Here is a 22657-nt window from a genome sequence, read left to right as displayed (position 1 = left end):
AAAATTAAAAGTGATGTACAATTAAGATACTTTGCTATCTTTAATTGCTGGTGAATGGGTAACCTAGACTGCAAACTCATTACTGAGATTTTACTGTACCAGTTTACTGTCAAAATGTCTGCTACACAAAACATGTACAGGTTGGCAGGTCTGTGCCTCCCCACTAGTTAAAATATTTATTAAAAGGTATATGAATTATTAAAATGTGTTGATAAGAAACACGTGTGTGTGTGTGTGTGTGTGTGTGTGTGTGAGTGCATGTGAAGGAGTTTGTCAGGTTTGTTCTCACCAGTGGAGCAGCAGACGTACACCCGCAGCCTCAGACAACTGTGACCATGATGATGAACGGGTGTGGCTGAGAAACACAGTGAAAACGAGTAAACAACAGACCTTCACCTGCCCAATACCTACACAGCAAATCACAGCGCATATTATCTCCACCACCTTCATTAGAACCCCATGGCGGTCCAGAAGAGGGAAAGAGGACAATAAGCACTGAAATGCTGATGGCCGCTTCCTGCCTTATGTTCCATTTAAATAATTATTTGAATGCGTATATTGCAGTAGCGTCCAATAAAAGTCCAATACATTAATACAAACCAGCAGAACATCAAATGTTGATTTACCTAAGCCATTTATTGCATATTGAAAATAATATTCCTTATTCTCATGAAACAGAGGCATTATGCGTGTAGAGGAAGAGACTCATATTGTTCTCTGAGCAGCAAAACAATATTGTTCTCCATCTGTAGACATTTGTTTGAGCGTTTTTCACTTTAATATTTTCAGAATTACTTTTAGGAATATGTATATATCACTGCTGGCTAGAACTTGTACATACTCTATTAGCGTTGTTACGTTTTACTATGCATGTCTGTAAGAATGTAATATTTCTGAATAATTTATTTTGGGTGAAGCAGAAGTGTACCGGTCATGAGTGTATGAGTAGAAGGGGGTGGGGCTGAATACACTTACAGATGTAGTAGTACTCGTGTCCTACGTTGAACTCGTATCCCAGAGAGAAGGCGCTGTAGCGCTGGAACTTCTCGGAGAACTTGATCGGGGCGTGGGGAGCATACGGCCTGTTGCACTCCCACCGCTTGAAGCCCATCTGTGGGTCGCAGGTGCGGTAGCCACGGTAGCTGACCATGTAGAGCACGTACTGCTCCACTGCAGAGCGCTCCATCGCCCCCCGCTGGCTGAGGTTGTAGTGCGGGCAGTAGATGTCCAGGTAGTCGTTCACACTGACCTGCACGGTGTAGCCTTCCCTCCTCAGGCTAAATAAAGAAACAGAAGACAGTGGAAAAAGGTCAGGGCTGGTGTGACGCCATTAAAACATTATCCGTGTGATAAGATTACTTTTTAAAGTGCTCATTTAAAACACTATAGTTTCTGTGCCATCTATCAGAATTCCCTTTTATCTACACCCAAAATATTCAATAATTGTTTTTTCTTCATATGGAATTTATATGTCTTACATTATGTCCAATTGAATATTTTCATCCCTTCAGAGACAGACACATCTGCACCAGAAAAAGTGATCATCATGACACTTGTCCAGCTACAGGGGGCACTGTTGCACCTTTTTTAGTTTCACTCTAGACTGGTTCCCCTCTTACACACACACACACACACACACACACACACACACACATATATGCAATAATTTCTAGGTCAGGTCCCAGGAGAGATTATTATTCAATTACAAAATGAGGATCAGGAGTGTCACCCACCTCTCTCCTGCTCTCCCTAAATATACACCACGTATTCTTCATGTCTTCATTTCTTCTATCCCTTCCATCCCCAGTTCACCCTCTCACTCCCTCTGTTCTCTCGCTCTTTCAACCCCTGTACTCACTTTACTACTGCACCATGCTCTGCATGTTAAGTACTGACATAATGGTCTCTGTCACATTTTTTTTTTTTAGCATTTTCTCCCCTTTTCAATTTGCTCCAACCTTTCTATACAACGCATGCCCTCATCCTGTCAGGAATAAAGAGAGATGGAGAAAGAGAGAGATGCCTCCAAAACATTGCTCTCACTGTCCCTTGTCCCTCTTGCTCATGATTTTGTATTGGATCAATTTGGAGACAAACAGAATGACTGGATTGGGAAAGATGAAAAGAAAAAAGTTTGAGGCTAGAGAGGAGGGCTATTAAACCATCCCTGGGACTTAGATTTGTCTTGAGTCCCAAAATGATCTCTTGTGTCTAAATGTATTCAGATTGCTTCATGCTGCTATTAGGATGCTGTTGCTTTTCTAAATTATAAACCGTTCACTGCGTGTTCTTACTTTTATATTTTATTGCAAAAGGAACTTGATTTATAAACCACAAGAAATCACAACTATGGTACATTTACAAATGTTGTTGCTTCAGTAGCAGCATCTTTTTTTCTAGGGGTTCTAAGTCAGGGGTCGGCAACCTTTAACACACCAAAGAGCCATTTGGACCCGGTCTCCACAAAAGACAAAGCACCGGGAGCCGCAAATAGTTTTTGACATGTAAAAAGATGATAAAACTGCAGATTTTATTTTTACTTTTATGCTATGTACAAAAACTAAGATAGCGTGTCATGGGTTTGCAAAGATTCCACGTGCGAGAATGGCAGAATTATGTTTTATTTTTTTTTAACCAGCACGAACATGTGTGCAGAAGTTGAAGACGTGACGTGAGGTTCGGGGAAAAGAGATCTGGTCACCCTAGCTAAATATTGTAAACAACTGTTTACTCACCCCTAAGAGGCATCAGATTTTGAAACACGACTCTTATTGAACAGACTGAACAGCTCTGGTGGGGCATATACGAAAATTTGGCCTTTGTGATGCACATTTTGAGCAACTAAACACATTACATTTTGATGTTACAAGATCGCAATAATCCAAAAATGAAGATCAACAAATTTCAATTTGTATTTAAAATGTAATAGACAACATTTTCTGTTTCAGACGGAGAGCCATACTAAAGGACTAAATCTGTGTAGGTGACCCACGTTCTGCCAGGATCCATTCATTTACTGGCATGGTATAGGCAGAGCTGAGACAAAAGACTATTCTTCTGAGACGGAATATCCTTGAGAAAGAAGTAGAAACCAGCAGGACTGGGTGGCAGATGAAAGTGACGCGGGATGTGTGACAGAAGCACGGGTGCTGTGAGAGAGATGGGTGCTTCTTCAAAGTCCTTTATTTTAACTACAAAGTGGCGGAAAGTGGGACTCAGCACCACACAAACAACGCATCAGCCCAAAACAATAAAGCCGTGATGAAGCTGGAAGTTGGATGATGCGGTTCAAGGGAGGTCCGCCGCAGTGGCCCGATCAGAAAATTACCACTTCATGTTCCTTTCATAAGGGGTCAGCTGAGTGCGTGCGAGGAAACAAAAGAAAATCAAACTTTAAAATATCACAGAAAGGACACCACACATCTGCATTAAATCTCAATATGAAGGAATTGGCAGGAAATGGCAGCCTTAGAGGTTGGCCACCCACTAAATGTCACGGTCCCTATAGGGGTCCCTAGGTGTCCCCTTGAAGCCAAGGCCATGCATCAAAATAAAAGTCTGGACACTGGCCACAGTTAGATATGCGTCCGATGGTAAGTAACCCCCGGTGGTAACCAGTGGCGACCATTTCTGAGATTAGACCACAAAGCCCTCAGAATCCAGGTCTTTAAAGGTCTGAACCTGCTTCAAATGGAGCAACCGTGTCAAGGTACAACTTCAGAACGTGACATTACAATGTGACATTGGGAAGCTGAGACCTTTCAAACTTTTCAGAAAGGGACAGATGCCGAGTGATAAGGCTCCTCAGAAGCGGTTTGCTCCGACTTTGCCTAAGGAGTGTAATTCTGCTCCCGGCAGAGGGAATTTCTGAATTTTTCAGCCAGCTGAGGCCAAAGCTGCAATAAAAAGCAGGGCAGAGATGAACCTGCACACCTCAACCTCTGCTATCCAGCACTACCTGGCTTAACATCGACTCAGATTCATTTTACTTAAGGCCTTTTCACACCCGAGGAACTACTTGGCAGTTCCTAGAGCTACCGGAAGAGGTTCCTTTGTTCTTTGCAGTGTATCCGCACGACTGGAACTAGGATCAAATGTTTGGAGATTATAATTCAGTGATGTCTGAAGCAATTCTTCAAGGTCCCCTATTACGAAACGTGTTTTGCTTTTATATCGGTCTTATTGGTCCCCTAATAATGTATCTGAAGCCTCTCTTTAAAAATTCAGCCTTGGTGCAGAATTACAGCCACTTTGATTCAGTCCCACAATGAGACTGGGGTCTCATTTCGGTGTCTTTACCTTTATATGCTAATGAGGAGGAGAGAGGCGGGATGAGGAGGACAGCGGCCTATAGAACTTGAGGGGGTATTCACAGAAACGTCATCAACACCATTCACCAACCACAAAGTTGGGTGCAGACAGGACGTCATCTTATGACGACACAAGATCCGACCATCTGACTTGCCACTCTCTGAACGGTGAAGCAGAATGGCCAAGGCTCTCTTTATACATATCGCCATTTCTAGCCACTGCAGGACCAGAGACAGACTAGAACTCGTATTAATGTAAATAATCTCACAAAGTGAAATATCACTGTGACTCTGTCACACAGCGTTTATACACATAAGGACATGACACATGGCTACCATGGTGTCCTCCCTTTTCCATTCTTATACACACAGCTCACAAAGAAATGTGGCTTCTGCATGTCCCCCGTTGTAAGCCGTGTGTCGAGTGGGTCACCGTGGGCCGGATTACTCCACTGTCCAGAGTGCACTGGTGCTCTAGGAAGCCATGGAAAGGAGAGCAAGCAGCGAGAGCTCAGCGGTGACGCGGTTCACTATTCTTGGAATGGTGCAGCTCTGGCGAGGGAGCCAGTAATTTTGAACATGCTCTATATGATTAATGAGATCACCCATAAGAACAGAGGCTCGAAGGAGAGGGAACCGTTAACGCTGGACGTCTTCTCTTGATCAAGTGAGGCACATCCAGGCACATTTATGAATGTCGCTCGCATAGCACAAATTGGACCACTCGGGGACACAAAATGACTGATATCCAGCAATTACAATGGCAAAAATTGGTCCTACTTGCCAGTTGCGGTTTACTTAGTCAACACATCTCAAGGTCAGCCTTCTTCGCTGAGCGTTATTGCCCTTGGACAGTTCTGGGACCAAAAGCTATGGCGCAAATGAATAAAGTTTTAGGGCAACTAAGGACAAGAATGCGTTCTATTATCCCTCTGGTGGGACATCGGGGCCATGGGCACTTGGCAGTAGTCCGCTTTGATTGCCGACAGTTCATTTTTGGTGTGGCAGGAGCCTTTTTCTCGGACAGTTCTGGAAAGTGGATTCACAAAGCCTCAGACCTGCAGTGGGTCTTACAAAAGATACAAATTCTTTCTGGTGGACACTTTCATCAGCGGAGAAGGTCCTGTCCAGTGTGAGAGGGGTGAATGTGTCCAATTTAAACCATTGTGCTATTCCACATTGTTAGCTGTTGTCTCCTAAGACAAGGTTGTCATAGACCAAATCTTTGCGCGGTTAGAAACATCTCATTCCCAGATTAGCTACACTAATCTTCTGTGCTATTTTGCATCTTCCCACCTCCAACCAAATGGCATTAGGCAATTTATTCAACAGTTAATGAGTGAGTCTGGTTGACTGGAAGAAGTATGAAGACTCTTGTTTTTTAAAATCCTTTAAAAATTATCGTCGTTTGTGGGATCGTATTTTGGGTAAAATAAAATCCAAAATGTGCAATCTCTTGGTGCAATGAAGAAGAATAGGAGGAACATTAATTGTTTTAGTTTCAAACCTTTGCTGGGGTCTGTCATTGTTATAGCGGTGACTCAAGAGTGATGCACTAGACACCAGTGAAGCACTCAAGGCCACATGAGCCGTTCGCATTTAGCAGGAGATGATCCTCTCCGTAATGACAGAGCGACACTGGAACTGGTAAAACACACTACATGATGTATTTTTAGCTACTCAGATCTCTTCCTACAGTCATTATGAGAATGGGCCATATGTCCTAGTAATCATTATCATATCACAGTGCTTTTGTGGTAATGATTTGAACATAAGATTCACGGTAATGATGTTTTAAAAGGAGATCTTATAAACACTATAAATATAACACTGTGAAAACAGATGTGACCCGCGCTCCGACGTTTTAATGAGCAAGATTAACTTAATAATTCAAACAGACGTGCAAAACATAATTAGCAGCACTAATAGGTTTTGGAATGTGGTAAACGTCTTTATATTGAATAAATATCCTTTTTTTCAGAACAGTACAAATGGCATGTGGATGTAATTGACACTCGTGGGACAGTGTGCCATTAAACATCCATTCATGCAGCTGATTCCTTTATTTCTACGCTGAGGCGTTGGAACCGTGAACTCATGTTTGATCTTTTTGTTTTTACAGAACGGGTTTAATCAGATTCCGTCAATAACACGCCACCCAGTTCCTCCTCCTGCCTTCCCCACGAAAACCTCTCTTAATAACTGGGGTCTCGCCGCCAGACAATCAATTGTCCATCACTCATCGATCACATTTATTGAACTTCTTAAGCGCCTGCTGACTGCTTTGAGGTATTGGCCGACTGGCAATACAACACACACATCGGCGCTAAATAAATTTGAATATAAATTAAATAGACTAACTGCTGTCGTGGTTACATCATAATAAGCTTCAGTTGATTCAGTAAAATCCCCGCTGCATCGACGGGTGAGATTATTAATGATAGATGCCCTTATCAATACATCGCGGGGCATTCCTTTAAGCGTGCCATGCAAAGTAAAGCAGAAAGCACAGCCTCAAAAGATCTACTCTCAGCACCTGCTACCCAGAATGCTTAGAGGAGGGGAAGATGCACTGCTCCCTGGGGACTTGTGCATGTAGTGAAGTGCAAAAAAGGATGGATGGGATTCGCTCTCTCTTATTGTCTTTCTACCTCTGTGGCGTTTTTGCTGTCTCATCGTGATTTCCTTATGAGCGGGAAAGCAGAGCTCATTAGTTAAGCCTGCAGCAGCGCCCTGGGAGACCAGACGCGGGCGTGGGCGGGTGCGGCCGGGGACGCAGCGGCATGGGTAAATAGCTGGAGTGGACGGGCCCGGGTTTCTTTCTGGCAGGAGGGACACAGCACACGCCGCCGCAGTGTCGTATTTCAAACGGCAGCAGCCGGGGATAATGAAAGAGCACCAAGACCATTATTACTTTTTCTTTTTTTCCCCCCTACCTCACGCAGGTACGCTGCTCGGATGATTCCACGCTCAAGGTCGCGGTGGCGGATTTACGGCCAAAGTTTTACGGCAAGAGCAGCGGCCCTTTTTTTTATGAGACAAAGAGCCTTTGGCTGCTTGAATCCGGTCTTTCTGCTTTCTGCTTAATTGATGTTTCACCTCGTAACGTTACATGGATATTTGCAAGCGTCCTCAGAGTGAACAAAGTAAAGTAAAATAGCAGCGTCCCAGAGTCCCCGAGTTACATTACAGGCAGGCAGCCTCAGAGGGAACAAAGTGACGTTTATGTTGCGATAATGAAGTTTAATACCTTTAGCCCAGGGTTTCTGCCGTTTTAAAAAAGACCTTAGACCTTTTAAAAGACCATTATAAATGAAATTTAAGGCTGATTTCATGTCCAGACTGAAATAAAAGAAATCGAGTTTCTTCACATTTACTAAACTGGTGTTCCTAGTCTACGACTGGTATTTTGTTACAGTGTCTACAATCCAAAGCACCTCTGGTTTTAAGGTACAAGTCTACAAGTCACATTCAGGCCAAGTGCCAGGACAACAATTCTGAATTTGACACCAGCGTCACCATTTTAGCGTTTTGAACAATGTGCAGTGGGCTTGATGTGCATGATGTACTTCATTCTCAAGTCAACTCAAAACCACATGAAAAGGCACATTACTTTTAGTTTTATTACAGCATGCTATATTTGGGCCATTGAGAAGGAACAGAAAAAACAAACTGTGCCAAAGCCAAAACCTTTGTCCCACCTTTTGGTTTGGGCTGTCAAGTCACATTAAACAAATGGAAAAAACATGTGGAAAAAACAATGAATTATTTGTGAAGCATAATTGCATAATTGTGTCAACTTTCAGCACTCAAATGCACTATAAAAAGGTAAATGGCTATCCAAGTATTTGGGATTTATTATCAAAATAAGTCATCCTCAAGCGAAGAAATGGAAAATGATTCGCCGGTATTTTATAGAAAAGTAGATCAGTGTTGTCTCAATTTGGAATGAACGTTGGGCAGCTGGACAGCTCCAAACCCCAAACCCCGACCACCCAAATAAAGCCTGACCCAGATAAAATGGTCTACCTTTCCCTGTGCGTTTTCCCTGTGGATACTCACACGTCCAGGCTGATAGCACACACACACACACACACACACACACACACACACGCTTTTAAGGACAGCTAACGCGTTGCGCATTTGCAAATGATCATTATTGTGTGTAGCACTGGAGGTGCCGCTAGATGAAGAACCCGAGGTCATTTTACAGTCGTTCAGCTGCCAGGCCTCCAGAAGACCTCTAGAAAGTTCCTCCCCACTGTTCCTCCACCTGAATGTCAGTCTGAATGTCTTTGCTTTTAGCGATATTTTCGGATTCCTTCAAAGTGGACCTGCACAATGGCAGAAAAACGCACCATAAAAGAGCAGCTGTCAAAGGAAAAAGGCATTCCTGTTTTTTGGGTTTGTGCCACACACATAATGATCTGCATGTGAATAGCGGGGAGCATGCGTTAGTCTTTTGGCCATATGAATATATTCCATGGTTATAAAAGTATCAGAAGTATAATACTGCTCTTTTCTCAGCTGAGGTAACAACAGAGTTTTTAGGTGCAATAATATGGAGCTTTTCAGCAGCAACCCATCCATCATGCACCTTTTCAGGGTCCGTACTTCAGAGTTACTGGAGTATTTGCATTCTTCCATCTGTACAGAGTGCTTAACGCTACCATCCAGGGATGTGTAATGCGGCAAGTGCCCCAGATCTTCTTCCACTGCCTCTGCAATAAATGGCTACACCTGCCAGGCATTTTTATACATGACTTTAAGCGTTATGGGACGTTAAATATTTAATCTGAACTCCGTGACATAAACTGCGGGGAAGCACCTGTTCATTATGAAATGCATATGCCTGCGGGCGTCAAGAGACCAGAGGCTGCTGCCGCATTGAAAACACTTTCAATAATGGCACTGCAAATGAATGCGCATACTAAGAAAACACACTCCACTGTGCACTGCTAAGGTTCAAACCCACTCACACATTATTCAACCAGCGGTGGTCAGTGGGCAAAGACTAGAAGTCTTCATTACATCTCATACGATGAATTGATTAACATAATAAAAATGTATACAGTTATCCAGTTGGTTGATATATCTGTATGTGTTAGTTTAGCTTGATAAAAATAAAAAAGAAATAATGAGTTAAAACAAACCATCTTAAAAGGTACTTTGTCTTCCTTGATTAGCATTCAGGTTCATCAGATGGAAGCAAATATTTACTTTAGATGTAAAACAGGACAACTGTGTACAGAATTATGAAGAAATTGTATATTCTAACCTGATCACTAATCCTGAATTCTTGAAAAAGCTAAATTACTGAGACATAGTAAGGAACGTTGAAAAGTTTGTTTGTGATGTATAGATCTATACTGCATAATAAACTGTAATATTAAATATTTAGCATGCTCAATTGATGTATTTAAGAATCCAGATATTATTAAGAATTAACGTGGCAACGTTTGACCCCCCACACACACTTTATTTCATCCTAAGTAAAAGTCTGCAGATGAGAAATTGTGCCAGACTGGGCAGCTCACAGTGGAGCCTCAAGATAAAAGAACAGTGTGGAGACCTTTTATTTTTCCCTTACGGATATCATGAGATCCATTCAAATATTAATATTGGTAACTACTCCAGCAATTCCTGCAGTAGATACCAGAAGTTGCCAGTTGCCCATGAGCACTCTCTCGAGTGTTCCGTCTCTCACATTGAGCAATACAGCTTTAGGTCATTAGGTTCTCTTCATAAGAGTTAATGCCCTGATCAGTAGGGGGATCTGTACAGCATGTTTTATGGAAAATGAAAAACTGTTCTTACAATAAAGTAAATAATTTGGGCTCATTTTGGAGATTGTTTATCTCAATGTGGCAACATCTGAACATCTCACTTAGTCTCTCACTTTCCATCACTGCTTATTCCAAATCAGGGTTGTGGCTGCACTGGATACAGGGTGAGTAGACACACACTGGTATCTACAGGCAATTTATAGGTACCAAGTCCCATAATGTGCATGGTCAGGGGAGCTCGGAGGTGTGCGGGCACGTCTCTGATGCCACGGCACCATGCGGCACATCTATCTGAATCTGCATTGCTGTTTAACCTGGAATCAAAGCGCAAACCGCGGCATGAAAGGTCTGTCTGTTCCTGCCAATCATCAGAACCCGGGTCGGCTGTTCTGACAACGCACTCCTCACACACACCAACACACAGTGTAGACTCATCTTTAGATATCTCCATGTGAAACGTTTCCATGCAGTGCAGGTCAGGAGGGTGTAAATTATTGAAAACTAACAAGTTTCGGTGACAGGCGCGCATGCCCTGTCCCCGTACGACTCCGACCAGTGCGCCTCAAAAGAGAAGCGCAGCCCGCACCCCCCTTCTTTTTTTTACAATAGACCCACTTCGATCTGTTCAAAGTGCAGCACTAGCTCTTTGAAGTTGGGCGGTGCAGCAGCTCTAGTAGGAAGTCTGCCACGGCAGGGTGCTCGCATCTCATGAAAGAAGAAAGAAAGAGAAAAAACACAACTGTTTCACACTCTTTTCTGGGTTTCCTCTCCACCAAGACTTGATTCAGGAGCGAGGTGGAGTGATGGAAGGAAGAGTGGCAGTGTGATGGAGAAACAGCGGTAGATGGGGCTGTAAACAGGCGCCGCACACAGTCGCTCTAATCTAGAAGCCAATAGAACCGCAGGGATTAAAGGAACTCTCGCAGCAGGGATGGACACACACACACACACACACACTTTAGAATGAGCTCTGAACTCTCATTAATATTTGATCTGCTCTTAAAATAGACTCCCTTGTTTGTCCAAACAGCCGACAGCTCGTATTTGCACTTTTCTGGCCTTTTTTTTACCGAAGATATTGCACACTGTCTATATAGAGAGGGCGTGAGCACAGCAGAACCTACATTTTACCCTCGCTGGAACCTGGGCATGGAGAGGAGAGGTGAGGTCGGGCCACGGCTGCAGCAAACAAACCCTTCCATTCGTGAATAATTAAGCAACTTCCTCCACGTGGCAGCGGCCGCTCTGTTCTCACAGGAACATATGGACGTTGCGCAACAGAGCGACGGCGTCTGCCCTGACCCCTGGAACCATGTGAAGGTGGTCGGTTCTCCTTGTACTCTGGCTGGTGTGGCTCCTGGATTCAAACGTTTCCAGTTTAGGTTCTAATCAGCACCCAGCAAGAACACTCAGGACCTTTTCACTGATAAGGTGAATTGCAGGTAGGTCATGTTCTTCCAACATGAGTTCTGTCCTGACCCTACAAATGGCCAGTCAAAAGAAAAAAACAGAACTAAGAACCAGAAATATAAGTGCACAAATAAAACACACCTGTGTGGGCAGTATGGTGATCTTGGTCAAAAAAATAGATTTCATTAATCTGACGTTATGCTGCAGATGACAACATGGAAAATGATTATTACTGTAGGCCACTTTTAGCAGTTTTGTTGGTAAGTGCCGCAAATCGATCTGTCCAACCTGTGTCCACTTTTTAAAATAAATGAACACTGGCCAGTTTTTTTTAAAAAAAGAACTTACTTCCGGTCTGTGTGCACGGATATGCAGAAGCGGAAGTCACATTTTCGCCAGAGCAGCGGTAGTGACAGCAGCTGGTGTCTGTGATGAATGGTGATTCACAGATGGTGCAAATTTGTGCAAAGGTTGCAGTGATTGGACAAACTTGCCTGGTTGCACATAATTTGTGGGGCTGCTTGAATTCATGTTAATGTTGCTGCAATCGCAACATTGCAAAATCCTTAGGGCACTCGCCAACAATCGTGTTTATTAATAGCTCCAGGAACACACCCCAGTCTCACGGCAGCAAATGCTGCTTCACAAGGGCCCACAGGTTCTCAATGGGTTTTAAGTCAGGTGAAGAAGGGGACAGTACCATTACTGTCATTACTTGTCAGCTCGTCAAGCAGTAGAGGTCTAACTAGCTTATAGCGGCAACCCATACCAGCATCCTGCCTTTACCCTGCTGGCATTTGATTTGAGACTCATGTCTCAGTAGTTTAGCTTTTTCAACAATTCAGAACTAGTGATCAGGTATATACAATTTCTTCATAATTGTGCACAGTTTCATCATTTACGTTTAGAGGACCAAAATGATACAATATATATAAAGTAAATATCTACTTCCATCTGATGAACCTTAATGCTAATCAAGACCCTGAAATTTATCCTTCTGTATCCTCCTTTGCATCAGCAGGGATAAACTTCAAAGCTCTTAATGAATAAGACAACGAGTTATAGTATAATGATGTATTATTTTTACATTTAAAGACTACTGATTATTTCACATTTACCATATTTAAAGAAGTGCTCAGTTGTGCTTACAACGTAGGGCTGGGCTCGATTATTCAGCTTTGTCCATATTTCACTTGACAGCTCACAGTACGTCTCAGCAATCCTCATCGGTGGACGTGTCTGCCTTGCAGGGAGCACAGGAGCAGCAACCAATTGTTGTTTCTCAAAGCACAGAAATACAATGTGCTTAACCTAACTGACTGGCTGCTGCTTGTACAAGGCTTCTACCATGCCTAGTGACAGACTCACATGCAATGCGAAGTGAAGGATGAGAAAAAAGTGCATCATTTTCTTTATGTATCTTGTTGATGCATATTATTAATGCATTAACACATTTGTGAGATGATAAACTGGCAGTATCGGAACAAATAATTTGTTTATAAAAATCAATATTGGTCCATAAGTGAAAATTTACAATTTACAATTTTTTGCCAAATCACCAAGGTCTAATTATGATGACTGCATAAACTTCCTGTTGGCATGGCATGTAAGCAGGGGATCAATGGCTCTATTCATGAAGTGATAATAAAAGAGATATAAATAAAGGGGGTTAATTGGTAATTTACATTATATAAGGAAAGACCAATAGATGGCACTGCCTGATTAAAGTGCAATTGAGTTGATCTATGTAACTTAATGAGGCCAGTTGAATGTAAACATATTTAAATGAGTTGATTAAATGTCTCAATTAAATTGGTTAAATTGTAATCTCATTATAATGCAAAGACACACCTTTTAAGTATGGTAATTGGTCTTAAATGGATTATTAAAAAGTAATAGTTTTATAACTGTTGAGCTATTGTATTCAGATACAAAGATATAAAGCACCACACTACAATCAACATACAGAACTATAACTACTAGGCCGATCTTACACAGGGCAACTTTTTGGGCAACGTTGCCAGCCCCAGGTAACTAATCAGGGCAAAAGACTCCAAAGCATCATTGCTAGGAGTGAGAGACTCAGGAGGTGTTTCTATCCTCAGGCCATTTGAATGCTGAATGAGGACATGCCACACATTATAGCACAATCTACGAACAATGCACTTCACCAGAATACTTAGCCACTACCCATGATGTCTGTGTCTCACGTTCTCATTGAACATAATATCTTGCTTGCATTTTTTATACTATTTTTTTACCCTTTATTCTATTTTCTCCATTATTCTATTTTATTTAATTTTATAACTATTACTTAACTATGCACAGTCAAAATTGAGTGGCTCAGAGTGTATTTCATTGCGTGTTGTACTGTTATAACTATGAATGTGACCAATCTTGAAGGAATCAATTAGAGCAAATCTATTTTTTTTATTGACAATATAAACGGCACAAGAGCCAAAAGCGAACTAGCCTGCAGGCTTGTGACGACTGATAGGAACTGGAAACTAAAAAATAAGGTAAGTCTCACAGACATCCACATTAATGTGGCAGCACCTACCGGGTGCTGCCGACCTGGTTTTAAGGAGTGCTGAGTAATCATGCTTAATTGACTTCAGATGAGATTACTCAGAATCCTTAATTAGGTGCCTGGCTATGAAGGCCCAATGACCCCGGGGTTCACACATGGCCACCAAGGTGCAGCTAACTTTGTTGAAAATGTCATATCATAATCATAAATACTCATGTGATTCACTGCTTGTACTCTTATCCTAAAAATTAGCTCGGACAGAAATTAATTTGCCCTAAAGGTTACCTTACATCTCATGTAATTTCTTTTTTTTATGACAGCATATTGAGATGTGTATTTAAATCTGTATGTTGATATATCTGCTTAGATATATTCTCTCTGCTTTAACAGGATGCAAACATTTGACTGTATGCTAATATTTTGATAAAAGGAACAATTTCACTCAGGATTCCACATGGTGCTAAAGGCTTTTTTTCCCGGTGAGAGTACAGCATGCATTTTTTTCAAATGTAATCATTTAATTGTTTATAATTGGTGGTAACGCAGTTTCAAAAAGGAAAAAAAGCTCGGTATGTTGTGTATAATGTATCCTCTAGGGTGGTTCAGAGGCGGAAGATTAAAAAGGAAAACACACACAGGAGAGGATCACAGTCCTTGTGGATCACACATTACATAATTAGCGTGAAGTCTCCTTCCTCGGTGGGTACGTGGGCTCCCATGGTGGACCGTCGCCTGGAGTTTCCACCAGATCAGGAGAAAACGAGGAGGCGGTTACTAAAGCTGTCGCCTGCGACGTCGAACATCAGAGTGCCTGGAGCAGCGTTCAGGCCAACATAACAGAATTCAACACAAACAGTTGGGGCAGAAGTTCGCAGCGGAGCGGAGCGTGGCTGAATTAGCAGAGTCACAGGGAGACAGATGATCCTAATAGCCCTTCGGTGGAGCACTTTCCCCGTCCATATGGTCCAGAACTGCTCAGTGCCACAAAAGCCTCCAGCCTTCCATTTCTAAAACTTTACGGTTCAGTGAAGCTTATGCTGTAATTATGTAATGATGATGCAGGATGCACGCGGCTCTCCACCGTCATCCTTTAACATGGCTGAAAAAGGAAAGAAACACCAATGGTCATCAAGATCAGTATCCAAGTGTTTAGTAACTGATCCCTCATGTCACTGATGGGCTACATGCCATAAAAATATCCAAATAATCAGATCTAAATGGTCTTTAAGCTTTTTTCATGCTATGCTGCATGCCACAATGCAATGCATCACACAGAGAACAATATATGTATACACTGCAAGTCCCAAATTTTGACACTTCTGACTATTTGTACATTGGGAGAATAAAATATTCTAAACTTTATCTGGTTAAGGTGAATAAACAGAAGACAACAAAGAACTAAATAAGAAAATTAGCTAACCACAGAAACATTCATTAGCTTTCCATAACCATTTCGCAGCTGCTGAAGCCCTTCGGGGCAGGGACTCACCCAGAGCAGGGCGTCAGCCACTATACTATATAATATATACTATAACACACACCATTCACTCACTCACTCACTCACTCACTCACTCACTCACTCCTATGGACAATTCAGAGTCACCAATTCAACTGATGTGCAGGCCTTTGGAGTTCTGAGGCGCGATTCAAACTGATACGGGAAATTGGCATTACATTTCAGTACATACAGACCATACAGATCAAACAATACATTTCAGTACAACTGCAATCCACATCATGGTAACACAGGGTAACTGCAGGTCTAAGGAAGTCAAATTGAAGACTTTTAAAGACATTTTTAAGGCCACTTTCATCTAATTTAAGACCCTGCATTGGAGTCATCAACTACATTTGTCTAAGGGCCAGAGTTTTTCTCAGCAGGCACTGTGAGGGCCAGATGCTCTTCTAAAATACAATACAAAGTGCGTGCTGCATCCGGAACCCGGAAACACGGAAGTACACAGCGAGCAGTGACCAGCAGATTACTGACAGATTAATTCATTAGATTTATCTGCAGTATTTTTAAGACCTTTAAACTCTGGATGTAAAAATTACATATCATTAATGATATTTAATTTTGGGATATCCAATCAGCTGAATAATTGGGTATAAACAGCAGCTAAATACTGAACTCCATATTGTAATTTACAGATATTAGCCTTGCATACAATAAATATGCACTCCTGGAATACTCCTGGAATCAACCCTCCTTTTCAGAAAGACCTCCAAAAGTAATCGTATAAGGAAGCACAACTAGATAGCACATAGAACATGCACCTAAACATCCTAATTTTCCAGACATTTTCTTCTTAATTTATTGTCTTCTGCCATATTGGCAACCATTGGTGATTAGTGTCCGAGCTGATAGACAGACTGCAGCTACAACAAACGAACACCACAGACTACTAATAAGAAAATGGTACTTTGAGGCAAAAATTATTCAAAGATCTTAATTTATTAAAACTCCAGTATGTCAATATATTGCTCCTTTGTGCTCCCTTGGATGAATTTGACGTAGGGAAAATGAGGTCTGCATGCGACAGTGGTTGATGGCAATGTTGCGCTGTTGAGTTTGATGCACTACACCGGCTACACCAGCCAGACGCCGGAGGATAGGTGATGTGGGTCGCTCAGGAGTGTTTCATAATTCATTGAGTTGTTCTAAGGCTGCTGTGCTGCAACCGCCCCCCACCCCCAGCTCGTGCCGCCGGATAAAGACTGGGGCTGATGGAGTCCTGACTGAGCCGGCCCGTCATTTTCACATCATTTTCACACTAGCCTGTGCAAATTCATACAGACAAAACATTACATCGCCAGAGACTCATTAGCTGCTTTAATCAGCGGTAATCACTGCAGAATCTCTATCCGCTGACATCCCACCTGTCACACACATAACAAAGTGAGGGATTTTTTTTTTTATGCATGTGCGAAAAGATACTATGGCTCTTTGTAGTATACAGAGAATATGAACATCAAGCTTCACACATCTCATGAAAAGACTAATTATCAGTATATTGAACTGTAATTTCTTATGTTCACTAGTTTTCGAAATGGTTTAATGGTTTTATGGTGCAACATGAATACACATCGGATGTAAGCTTACCATAAATAGCAAAGAGTTCTTTGTCAGACTTGTTTATTAAGTACAGTAAAGTGTAAAAACACCATATTTGGTTAAAATATACAGAAATCTAACCCAAAGAGACCCAATTTGGATTTCACAGAACAATGAACAAATATAAGTGGCATACAGTAGTGTATGCATAGCAGCATTTGCAGCTACATATCAGTAAACGATGCACAAGCAGATAATTGCTGCTTGTGACCTTTTTTAAATTTATGTATTCCTTTCATAAAGTGCTAGAGTGTGGATAAAAAATGACCAGCCTAATTAGATAAAGTGTAGACACTGTAGTCAGCCAGGTGGTGGTGCTATCGTGCATTATGTGTAATTTGTCTTAATTTTTTGTGTTAATGCAGATGTTTTTTTTTTCTTGTCATGAAATCAAGCGAGCAATCGTAATGCCTCTCCCTCTGGCTATATGCACTAAATGACTTGTTTCTCCACCAGCTCACAGTAAAAAAAAGCCTAAAGTCTATGTGAATGTAATGATATTATCTTGAATGCTGGTTATGTTCAGCATGTGTGTTCTACCAAATTTTTGCTGTATTCTGCATCCTCATCCTGCCCTTTAGTGAGCCCAAATCACCTAATAGATTTTGAACAGGCCAACAAATGTATTACTCTTTGTCAATGTTACAAAGCATTTAAAATGGTAAAACAAGGAACAACTGCTTTTCTGTAGCAGAAAATAAAAGAGTGTAAAATGGGAGGAGCCCAGAGCAATGATTGACAGCTCTAACCCACGTTACTGTGTCATTAAATATGAGCAAATTTGGGTGAATTTCAGGTCAAATCATCCAGAAATAATAGAGAATTTAATGTCTTATAACTATTTAACTCCTTAAGGTACCTCACTACCTGTTCTCAACAGAGTTCTCACCTGGAACCCTCCTGTCTCCTCCCCACTCCGGATTCACCGTTCCATCAGTAGATGTTGTAACCACCTCACGACCACGCCTGCTACCAAGCCAAACATGCAGATTGATTGTTAGCGTTTTTCTGCAAGTAATCGAGAAAAGAACAGCCATTCCTGAATATATCCTGTGCGCATTAAACAACACCTTGAAAATATTCGCCGCTGGTGTCAACTTCCCTTGTAACATGTCTGTATAGAGTAAGAGCAGAGTAAATAATTAAACAGTATCAAGAATGCACTCATAGCGTGGAAACTGGAGAAGCAAACTCAGCATCTGGATTACGGCCGACTTCAAACCATTACGCAGCAAATAAACCAGTGAACATGTGTGAGGCTCAGGGCACAGAGCTCCAGTGAGTTGTAATTCTTTTATTTCTACAGCTATTGTACAGCCATAAAATGAATCTGTTTTGATAACGGCACTAAAAAAAGAAAAGGTTTGCTGTTTGCCTTCCTCAAGACTCCTAAGAATTTGTCAGGATTCCTGGGAACGCTGCGGCTTTTAGGCCCTGTGATGTTATAAAGCTGCAGGTCAGGGAGGAGAACAATACACTTTCATTAAATGGTTTTAGCTATAAGGTCTTTTAGGGGTCACCAGGAGCACCCATGGGTAGATGGAGAAAACAATCCACCAAGATCATAATCTTCCGTACGTTATCAGCCTCAGGGTGACTTACAGTTGAGTCATTTGTTCTGTTTATGGCTGTTGATAGGCCAGATGGGCTTCAGAAACCAAAGGCTTCAGCTTCTATCCCAAAAAAAGTTACCGCTGTGAATGCAGTACACCCCAGACTGTCTGTTTCAGCCACATGACCTGTGCATCGGGCTCAAAATAAACCCCAAACATTACTGAGGTTTTGCTCAGGAACGCTATGGAAAAGCGCATGTGAAGATTTTAGTTTAGTTCATCTACGTTATCTAAACAAGATGGAAACAAACTGAAAAGTTACACCAGGAATGCATTAAATAATTATTTTTAAAGCTAAAAAGGTAAAGATAGTAATCTGACTGACAAACCCCACAGAACCCCATATTGATCACTTGCGAAGTGGCAGAAAAAAAGGGTTTGGAGAACACGGTAAACCACTTAAAGAATTGGTAGCGGGAAAGGAAACAGACCCCACACACTGCTCCCCGGGCGCCCGTCATGGCTGCCCACTGCTCACCAAGGGTGATGGTTAAAAGCAGAGGACACATTTCGTTGTGTCACCGTGTGCTGTGCTCTGTATCGCAATCATTTCACGTTCACATTCACTTAAATGAAAAAAGAAAAGCACTTCAGCTGCTTCCTGAAAACTGAGATTAATTTAGTTATCAGTATCAGAAATTGATGTACAGTACTAGTGAGACCTTAGCGAGTTCTTGCTACTCGTGCTCAAAATAACTGGTTTCTATGGTATCCTATGGTATTTAAAATAATAATGCACACATCCCTAGCAGTAACTGTTATTGTCATCTCAGTAACATTAAAAGCACGAAAATAATTTATACTCTATAGAGGATTAAATTAACCAATATAATGTATCTAATTTGGATAAATGTTGTTTGATGGGGTTTATGTAGATTGTGTAAAGTTACTCAAAATACACACCTGTCTAATCATCTTACCTAATTAGATATTCATAACAGCAACATTACATAAGGATTATATTTATGATGTTTACAGTTCACAATAGTGCATCATAACAGCATTATTTCAATTATTTCACAGTTATTTCACCACGTTCACACAACGCACTTCAAGGATCCAGATGAAAGTCATTTTAAAGTGTTCATAAATGTATTCACATCATCATGCCACACAATGCATCTACCAAATTAACAGATTCATCAAATCCACAACGCATCGTCCATATTACCATAATGGACCAACCACTAATGCATCTCACGCTGATGCAGCCCATTGTTCTACATACGAGTCAGAACACAAACATAACGCGCCGAGTTAATGGACATGAACGTCTGACTTCTATTCTTAATAGTTAATTATTCAAATGTGACACATGCCAAGTGTAATGGATGGTCTGGACGTGGAGAGGGGGCGGGGGGACGAGGTGGTGGAGGGGGTTTTGGCTCGGTCTGTGTTTGTATGTCCAAGGTGCGGAAATGACTTGGCCCCGGATATGCCGATATCTAAATATCGAATATCTAAAAATACCTCGGCCCCTGCGGGTTGGTTGTGGGGCTTTGATCCGCTTAATCTTATTCACTCGGTTCCGTCTCTCCCGCCAGCCTCATCCACCGCGGGGACGGAGATGCACAGAGAGGCCCTGACCCTGTCCCTGTTCCGCCCGGGAATAAAGGACTCGTCCCGCCCACCGAGACAGGGAGGGAGGACAACATGGCCGAGAGAAAAAGAGGGACGGAGATGAAGGGATGGGCTGGACGAGATAAGGGAATAAAAAATGAGAAAAGTAGGGGTGAAATGGAAAGATTGATGCTAAATACACCAGGAATATGGTGTACAGATGGGCCAAGAACTGCAGAGTAAAATTTAAGAAAAAAGACGGGATTAATGGAAAGAGTGATCAAGAGTGAAAAGTCACTTAGGAGGAACGAGGGTGGAAATGAGGGATGGAGGAAGAATGAAATGAACAGATGAGAGAAGGACTGATTATTAATTCGATAAATCTGCACTCGGTAATGTCCGTGACCTTTTGAAAATGGTTCTGAAGGCGCGGCCGCGTGCAGAGGTGTGTAACACGGAGGCGATTAGGGTTGGTGTGCGGATGAAGAGGGGGGTCTCGTGCCAGCGCGGACCGCCGTACAGAATGCGTCTCGCGTCTGCGCATTTTAATGAGACTCTCCTGTAGGCGTTCCAGGCCGGCAGCGCCACGGCAACGCGAATTGCATTCAGAGGGACATTTTACACTTCAGACGTGCAAAATCACACCGAGCGAGAGCGCAGCCTCGCAGTGAATTTCATTAAGACATCTGAACATTCATACGTTGACTGAATTAATCACATTCTTCATTCAGTCTGGAGAACATGAATACGCATTGATGGCTGATGAATGATTACTGGTACTAGAACGTTAGTATAATCTGGTCTACAAGTGCCGTTCTTCACAGTTCTCAGAGAGTCGAACCGCTATTAAAAAGCTGAATGTAGATGCTTTGATGGTGACATATTCTATCTTCAGGGAACAGCTACCTGAATCCAGGGGCTTTGTTATAATGAGAGGGCCAGATTAGGATAAGTCTCAAGTACACTTTGGAACTGGCGCTCAGGATTCTAATAGATAAAACAAGAAAGCACTACTTGGTACGTACCTGGATCTAGAACAAAAGAAACAAACTACCCTCTTTGTCGGTTTCTGTCACTCAGAACATGATCTTTAATGAGTGTGAAATGGGACAACACCATGCCTTGTAAATCCTGAGGACGCCTTTGACCTTGCAGTAGAGAACAGGCTCCTCACTCCACATTGGCGCCAGGTTGGAAATAGTGCCCTACCTCTCTGTTCCTGGAACCGAATGCGAGCGAAGTAGAAAGCGTTGCTTTGTAGTTAGTTCCGGCTCCCAAAAGACCCGGCAGATTTGCTGCATGCGACGCATCTGTGCCAAGACTTACACTGCGTTTAAAATAAAGCCCTGGAGCGTGTGTGTGGCGGGCGTGTGTGTGAGACACCGACCGAACGCATAGGATGCAAAGGAGCACATGCAGACTGCTGAGCGAATAGAAACACCCGCCAAATGGTCAACAGTACACACACAAACACACACCCTGCGCAGTACAGTACAGTCAGTCTGGCCAGACCGGCTGACTGACACCTGTCATGCGAGCCATCTGGATGCTAAAGGCACTTGATGGGGGGGGGGGGGGGGGGGTGACAAAGACGGAGGGGGAGGGAGAAGAGAGAAGGAGTGTCACAGAGGAAGAGAGAGCCGGAGACAGATGGAGGCACAACGATAAAAGAAAAGGTGATTGAGAGAATGGAGCAGAGGTGCCAATTATGGTACCTCTCTCACGGGCGTGAGACTTGGGGTGCTGCAACTAAGCAGATGTGGTGTCAAGCAGAACCACGCTTCCTGGCTGCTCCGCGAAAGCCCGGCAGAATTCCAACAACAAAGGAACCAGTGCGGTGAATCCGGGGAATATTTATTTATTTCTCTTCATTTTTAATAACGGCCTGGGCCACCACAAGCCATCAGAGAAGCTTCATTGATTTGGGTAGATTGTACAAGCGTCCCGGACGGATAGACGAGGCAGTTCACCCCTGAGAAATTAATGGGGTGTTTACAGTGATGCTAAATGTCATCCTGGCTCTGTAATTTCATGTGGAGGTGCCGTGAAGTACAGTTGGGGACGCTGCTTCTTAGTCCTGCACGATTAATCACTTCCCGACACACGCCGCATATGACCGAGAGGAACCCAGTTCTCCTTCACTGCAGCCAATATGGAGACTAAGAGCCGTTTGGAAGAATCCAATGCAAGAAACTAATTTAGAATTTCTTGTATCAAGTGAAGCGTGTTTGATGAATCTGTTTTTTCGGAGTCGCATCTTTTTACCTTCATGGCTGCTTTGTTCCCTATTGTCATCATCATATACACCATATACATCATATACATCATATACA

General features: G+C 42.4%; 1 protein-coding gene across 2 annotated transcripts in view; it reads right to left on the bottom strand.

Annotated features, from left to right (window-relative positions):
• efna3a (ephrin-A3a) overlaps nucleotides 1-22657 on the bottom strand; it is a 69205-nt gene that overhangs the window by 5680 nt on the left and 40868 nt on the right. For both annotated transcript variants that reach the window (XM_028963893.1, XM_028963894.1), the window contains exons 2-3: nucleotides 976-1277; nucleotides 290-355 (exon numbers count right to left, since the gene is read on the bottom strand). In XM_028963893.1, the coding sequence (XP_028819726.1) occupies nucleotides 290-355; nucleotides 976-1277 (368 nt within the window). The remainder of the gene's footprint in view (nucleotides 1-289; nucleotides 356-975; nucleotides 1278-22657) is intronic.

The sequence above is a fragment of the Denticeps clupeoides genome, chromosome 20 (genome assembly GCF_900700375.1).
Source record: "Denticeps clupeoides chromosome 20, fDenClu1.1, whole genome shotgun sequence".
NCBI classification, from domain to species: domain Eukaryota; kingdom Metazoa; phylum Chordata; class Actinopteri; order Clupeiformes; family Denticipitidae; genus Denticeps; species Denticeps clupeoides.
Note: the sequence above shows the minus strand (reverse complement) of the source record. Positions and strands in the feature narration are given on the sequence as shown.